The sequence below is a fragment of the Odontomachus brunneus genome, unplaced genomic scaffold (assembly GCF_010583005.1).
Source record: "Odontomachus brunneus isolate Ranch 3 - 2012 unplaced genomic scaffold, Obru_v1 Obru_scaffold_005, whole genome shotgun sequence".
Taxonomy (NCBI): domain Eukaryota; kingdom Metazoa; phylum Arthropoda; class Insecta; order Hymenoptera; family Formicidae; genus Odontomachus; species Odontomachus brunneus.
The window spans coordinates 4,493,268-4,500,819 of record NW_022639455.1 but is presented as its reverse complement, the minus strand read 5'-3'; the positions used below and the strand labels follow the sequence as shown (position 1 = coordinate 4,500,819).

Sequence of the window (7,552 nt, the reverse complement as noted above, 5' to 3'; positions counted from 1 at the left end):
AATTTTTCTATATAAGTAACATACACATGGCGTAGAATTTTGAGATTTGTGCAGAACCACAAAAGTGGCTTTCCCAGGCAGTCTAAAGGTTAATATACCAAATATATATTTACTATTTTTTAAATAATTTTTCTCTCAGTGTACAACTACAGATTAACGAATAATTAGAAATTTTTTCGACTTGAGAGATTTATTGAGACGAAAAAGATCGGAAAAATTTACCACTTGAATGATAATTTTGCAACTGAGATAATATCATGCGGCTCTTGCGTGTACGTTACAAGAGAAGTTCCTTTATTAAACACTGAAAGTAGAGAACACTGAAATTGAAGTAGAGAGCGATAATTTTTGCGAGAAAGTAAAGAAGAACAACGAAAATGAATATTCTGTGTTATCGCCTTTTCTTTTCTAAATAAAGCGACCCGCAATATCAACTTGCGAAAAGGCGAACCTTGTTCCGACACAACTGGCAGATCGAACGATTGACACTCACTCACACGCCGGTTTTCTCCTCTATCCAGTCACGAAGAGCCGCGATACGCGTGTACACCCCGGGATATGCTGGATCCGCGCAGCCGAATCCCCAGGACACTACTCCTATCAGACGACCGTACTGCACCAATGGGCCGCCGCTATCGCCCTGAAAACAAACGCACCTATTTGAGCAATGGGAATGGACGAAATTCAAAGCGGTGCGTTGCCGCCTGCTCCATGTGCGTGTAATAATTTTAATCGATTCTTCCGCGGTAGAATCGCGACGATAAAAGATACTCCTCGGGGACGCTCGACCGCCACCGAGTCCTTTACAACGCTCCCGCTGTACGCCAGCACAAAAATCGATAGAGGGGAGAGTCGTCGCAATATATTATCCGTTTCTTCCGTTATCCCACGCGGAGAAAAATATCGCCGCCGGAAAGCTCGCCAATTTTCGATCGCGACTGCTCGATAGTTAAAACTGCCTGCGTAACGGCATGAGAATAAAAGCACCACGACGAGCGGTACTTCTCATCTGTGTGCGGAGATTAATATTTTTTCACGAACGAATCCTCTCACGCAACATTCTTTTCTCTTGCTCTTCTATTTGTTTCTTCCTTTCTTTACGTGCATCTGTCTCGAAGCCAGATCGCTGACAAAAACCGAACGGCAAGGAACGAAAGTCCTGCCTTGTGTAAAATCTTATGTCCACGATACTGGAAATCAACCCGAGATCTCGATTCGAGAAACGTGTAGCCAATAAAACTGTTGCCTTTCCGTAAAAGCTGCAAATAAATTGATTGCTTATTTTTCGAATCTAGATCTCGGGCCGATTTCTGGCATCGTGGACACAAAGCTTAATAGCCGCATCACACTGGCGACTCGCGGCTGCGACCGCGATTACGATTGCGATTGTTTGTTTTCTAATCGTAATTAGCAAGCGTTTTTCTAATCGTAAGTAGCAACGGCTGCTACTTACATTCTGCGTCCGTTAGTCGTCGTAAGGACAACTATTGAAATATGGATATAAATCTCATGCGTCCAAAACATCGTATAAAGAAAATATGTGCACTTTTGACGTTTGCCATAATTACAGAGAACTTTAATATTTTGCCACGCAGGAAAATATGGGCAAAACCATGGATGGCGAGGAGAAGAAAAAACTACCACTATAACCTTTCTTAAACGGTAGTCTGTCTTTTTTAAAAACTATTTCGACATAATTGAATGTTTACGACAATCAATCGGATCTGTGATCGGACCATTCAAGCGATTGGTATTGAAGAATCAGATTAATGTTTCCGTTTATGAATTGATCGGATTAGATGAAGACATCGTGGAAAAGCACATTCATACATGAAGAGTATAATAACCATTATAATTATTATGTATGTATCTATTTTTCTATTTCTATTTTATAATACTCTTTATGTGCGAGTGGATCAACACGTGTGCTTTTCCATGATGTCTTGATCTAATCCGATCAATTCATAGATAGAAACATTAATCCGATTAGTCTAAGAAATTCTTCAATATCAATCGATTGAATAATCCGATCACAGATTCGATTGATTATCGTAAACACCCATTATGTGTGTACAGAAAATACGGTCATGAACTTATTATACAAATGTCGTGACAGGCGTGTCACGTGTTTGTATTGGCTGCGACTGCAGCCGCGACTCGGAAAAATGGGCAGCCGGTCAAATGGCAGTTGCGAGTCGCTATTTTCTTGGATGAAAAGGAGTTGTAATCGTAGCCGCAGCTACAAATCTTTGTAATATGACTATAATGCGTTTGTTGTTTATGTTCGGCGCTCATTTTTACCTTGGGAAAGACAAAAAATTACCTGGCAGGCATCTTTGCCGCCGACATTCGTGTAACCCGCACACAGCATCCTCGAGGTGATCGTGCGGTTTTCGTATAAACTCGAGCACTCTGCATTCGAAACGAGGGGCACTTCCACTTTGCGTAACTGATTGGTCGACAAGCCGTTGCTTCTTAATGCTCCCCAGCCGGTAACCACCGCCACGCTATGGGTGGCATAATGATCGGCCATCAACGCCAGCGAAATTGGTTTTATTTGGCGATTGTACACGAGCCGTTCCTCCAGCTGCAACAATAAACCACCACGATATCGAGATACGATAGTGACAACTTCACAAAGTGAACAACGAATAGCAAAATGTATCTAACGGCACTCTCATCACGCGAAAGTAAGTAACATTGGAACATTCGGTAAATCGACTCTCATTTGTTCACTAATGATTTTGATAATCCGCGACTCGTGTTTACTGCGAGTTGTTTCTTCGATTGCTCAGTTTATTTTCTCTTTAGTACTGTATTTTCTTGCACTTTTTAAAGTACTAAAGTACTAGAGTACTAAAAAGTTTTTTAAAAATCTTGAAAAAATTCTCAGAGCTCTATGCGAAGAAAATGGATAATTTTTATCTCTTTCTATTTTTCGGTAAAGTTGATAGAATTTGAGTAAAAAATTATTGAATCCTATAATTTTGTAGATATTTCCGTAAATATCTTAGAAAATAGAGGTCGTATAAAAATTTTTTTCAAATAAAAGTTATTTATTTCTTTACGTAGAATAAAATTCTACGTAATAAAAAAAATATATATTTCTACTTAAAAAAGCAAAGTTGACCTCGACCTGACCTTGGCAGCGCAACCCAAGGTCAAACCAAAGGTACCTTCTTATGTCCTCTATCGAACCATATAACTTTTGTTTGAAATATTTTTCCATATCTTCCATATTTTTCGAGATATTTGTCTAGGGTATTTAAAATGGGACACCTTGTGAAAATGAGATCATTAATGAGATCATTAAAAATATTAATTAATATTAATGATATGATAATGATATCATTAATGTCCTATACGTGAGAGACAAAAGACTCACGGAAATAAAGCGCTCCATATGTGAGAGGCAAAGGGACTTACAGAAATGAAGCACGCTATATGTGAGAGACAAAGAGACTCACAGAAATCAAGCCTGTACATATAACTTAACATCTCGCTTATTAAAAATTTTATATAATATGTTTCAACATATAAATGTACATGATTATTGTTTTTAACCTTTTTTTTTAAGAAAATTTAATCAAAATATGTATGTCCTACATAGAATATGAAAAATTCTTAATTTTTAGCCTTTTTGGTTATAACAAAAATTTGAAGCACTACGTTATTTTAAAAGTCATATTTGGTTTCAGCATAAAAGATAATAGTTCTTCTTTTCGGTAAAAAACTTTTTTTTAGTATTCCTATACGTACTACGGCACAACAAGCTATAGCTCGGGCAGTTCAATGACCATCGAATTCACAATCCCGATAATAATGCTCTAATCGTTCGTGACGCAAACGATTTTCACCGAACTCGACGCCACTCACCTTTACTACGGCGATGTCATAATCGCTGTTCCGACGGCTGTAATTCTCATGAGTAATAATTTCTTTCGCCCGTACGACCGTGCCGTCCGCGTTGAGATCGGAGGTACCCGCTTTTATCACGAGGTATCGCGGGAAAGAGCTGGAACACGAGAGCGAGGTACGTGAAGCATCGGCCAGAAATCCGTCAAACGGCTTAACAAAGCGCCCGTTAATGTGAAATCGACAAAAATCTATATACCCAGCATATTGCACACAGTGAGCCGCGGTGATGATCCAATCCTCGCTAATGATGGCGCCGCCGCAGACGTGCCGATTGCGTTGTCGCAGGGACACCTAGAAATTCGGCGGAAGCACTGATTTTGTTGCAGATTGTCGATTCGTGCGGCGCTCATAAATATCCGTCACGAGCGTGACGCTAAATAAAGATCATTGCTTCAATTTGTCGGCTCTCAGGAAACGCCGCGGGTGCGACACGCGAACGATGCGATCGTCTCGCACTGAAAAAACTATTTTTGTATTTGGAAAATATTTAGTACATACGATTTAGTTGTTATTAGGAGATCGTGTTTAGAAGTCATACAAGGGTCAGTTATCACAAGGCTTATATCTTACGTAATAAATGGAGAAGCATATTGTTTTCCTAAACATGATTTTTGTAATTCAGAGTCATTTGAACATCAATATATACTATCAATATATGGTTGAATTTGTTTTTTGTAAGCTACATCACTGCATTACTGACAATGAATATTAAAAATATGTCATTTCATTTAAAAAAATCTCGATGACCTTAAAATTTCATAAAAAAATGACAATAAAAAAAAACCAAAATATTAATCCTTTTGAACAACTTTTGCCTCTGATTTTTTTTCATATCATCAAAGGAAACAGAGATATTCTAAGTGCTCAACAGGAAACACCCTGTATATATAAGACATTTATTATAAAAATATTTATTAATATATATATATATATATATATATATATATATATATATATAAAGATATGACTAACATTAATAAAACACTTATAACTTTAAAACAAAATCACTTGTCTTTTTTTTCCTTTACATGGGAAACATGTGATCATACGACGTAAGACGGAGCATATTTCCATTAGATTGAAGCTTAAAGGAAAAAGAGATGATTACAGATATGATCTACCAAGATAGCGACAGCATGAAATTGTCTCCATTCTAATTTTATTCTATTTTTTCGTTTTACGATTTTCTACTTTTGCAGCCTTTCGTGTCAGACATATATTGTAAAAGAAAATAGAACTCTTTACTGTTCAGACTCTTTATTCTTATTTTTGTTTATAAAATACATAACTTCGAAATTTAACAATGCCTTGGTTAAAATTACGCGACTGCACACGATGTGAAAAAAAAAAAAAAAAATATATATATATATATATATATACACACACATATCGTGTATTATATATCTACTAATTTGAATCAACTAAGATAGCCGCGCGATGGAGATTTCCCTTTACTTCTGAAATTTTATATCCTACGCTTCCAGACACTTTATACTCGGTCCAAATATTCCTACGTCCATGCATGTGTCAACTATCTTGAGTGTGGGATGGATAATCACATTTGCACCACTATTATATATATATTTTTTTTTCTTTCATATCTAAAGATTATATTTATATAAAAATATGCAGAATATATTAAAAAATATTGCTTATATTTTTTCTTCCTCAGTATATAAAAATTAGTATATAAAAAGTGTGGCAACTAGATTCAGTTTCCACTACATATCTTTTACTTGTGTCAAGTACATATATTATTAGAGAAAACAAAGCACACATAGCTGCAATTAAACTTTTCGGTTGCAATCGGTCGATGTCACTTTATAGTCTAGTGTACAAAATTTTTCTTTCGACAACAAAATACTTTTTTTCAGTGCGCGAACTATATCGACGGATATCCCGCAAACGCGTAGGCAGGCTTTAATCTCGACAATAGAATCCTCGACGAATGCCGGAGATTTGCTTCTCGGTTTTCGGATAGCCAACGTACAATCTCGTATTACATCCGGCCGCACTCCCGAACGAATGAAATCGCCGAGTAATCTCCGTTGATCGAGGAGAGTATGTGGTATCGCGTGAAGCCATGAACGCGGCCGACGTTACCCGATTCTATAAGTCCCTTTTCGATTCCCGTTATCTTAAACAGTGACTTCGATCGTAAAGCAAATCCGGAAGTTCCTTTGTACGACGAACTTGTATTCGCTGTCGCCTGCTCGGCGCACTTACTTGGTACGGGTGTTCCTCGATACTGGTCCTCTGGCCCCCAACAATACGCCCTTCGTCGTCTGAATGGCCAATATTCGGATTAGTGTTTCGCCGCGATTGGCGATTTCGCGCCAACTACCAACTGGCGAGAATTTAACTCTCGGCGCAAAACAGGAGCCAGGACGGCTCTAACGAGTCTGGAAGGATCGTTAAGACGCGGACGTTTGTAGACGTCATTGAAATACAGATGCGACTGCGCCTTTGTGATTTTTTTCGAAATCCACGGCCGAAATGCTGCATTGTCGTTATCAATCACGAATGCGACAATAACGTGCGAGTTGAGGCATAATAGAATAAGGCGGCGATTACACTAACGAGAAATTCGATAGTCATTGAAAAGTAAAAAATACCAATTATATCACGCTACTGTTGATGAATCCTGACGATCGATTTCAACTGTCACGACGTCCCGTTTGTCAAGTGATCACGGATATCGTGTTCGACACCGTTTATTTGGATACAATTCGTCCTCTCACCGATCCTCTCCTCTGTCACTTTCCGAAACGCTATTAAATATTTACGTACATGCTATGGTGATGCGTTGACCTCGCGATAGACCGGCCCGCAGGACGAAACACAGGAATAGAAACACACACTGTGTGCGCATCGTGGAGACTTCGCGGGCAAACTATTTGCTTACCGATGGATACACGTCCTTTTTACTTTGGTATTCGGGTTAATTGACGTCAGTATCAATTTTCCAAGCGTAGGAAAAATGTCCGATTGCCCAACCACGCCCGAGGACCCGACCTAAATTCCAGCAGTTGTTTATCGTCGTCATCCGCTCGCAGGACAGAGTCGCTGTGAAACAAAAATAGCGAAAACGAATGTTGAAATGCTCGCCTCGTGCTTTATTGTACATCCGCAGGGCGATCGAGCGAACCGCTCGGAAGATAATTAAACTGCTTCACGGGGAAGCAATTAAACGTAGCCGTTATAGAGAACAGTTCGAGTCAAAGGATAGTGCTCTCCCCGGAGAGCTGGGGCTCTTTTTGAACGAAAAGCCAAAAGCGAAGTAAACACTACTACGGCGAAGGAGCCGGAGCCGTGCGATGCGAATCCACATCGGCGAACTTGCAGACTCGGGGATGCCGCGACGCTCGAGGGTTAGAGCGGCACATATAATTCATCGTTATCAGAAATTCCGGATATATCCGCGCGAGAGCAAGGCTAGACCAGGCGCGCAGCGTCGCCAGACAACAAGGGCTGATATATCCGTGGGAGTATCGATCGCTTACCGGCTGTAATGCGCGCTGCATTAATATGCCACGTCTGCCATGATTCTTAACGGCCAGAAGCGAGAAACGCAGCCTCCCGCGGCCACGACATCCCGGCGTGACGCTCTTTACGAGACGAAGACGATCATCCA

General features: G+C 39.6%; 1 protein-coding gene across 1 annotated transcript; it reads right to left on the bottom strand.

Annotated features, from left to right (window-relative positions):
* Positions 1-252: 252 nt before the first annotated feature.
* On the bottom strand, positions 253-6,790 carry LOC116849587 (trypsin-1-like). Its single transcript, XM_032826901.1, has 6 exons — positions 6,709-6,790; positions 6,145-6,203; positions 4,115-4,209; positions 3,877-4,015; positions 2,324-2,587; positions 253-640 (listed from the first exon to the last, which is right to left on the bottom strand). The coding sequence occupies exons 1-6, from the start codon at positions 6,788-6,790 to the stop codon at positions 494-496; spliced, it is 786 nt and encodes a 261-aa protein (XP_032682792.1). The 3' UTR covers positions 253-493.
* Between the last annotated feature and the right edge of the window lie 762 nt (positions 6,791-7,552).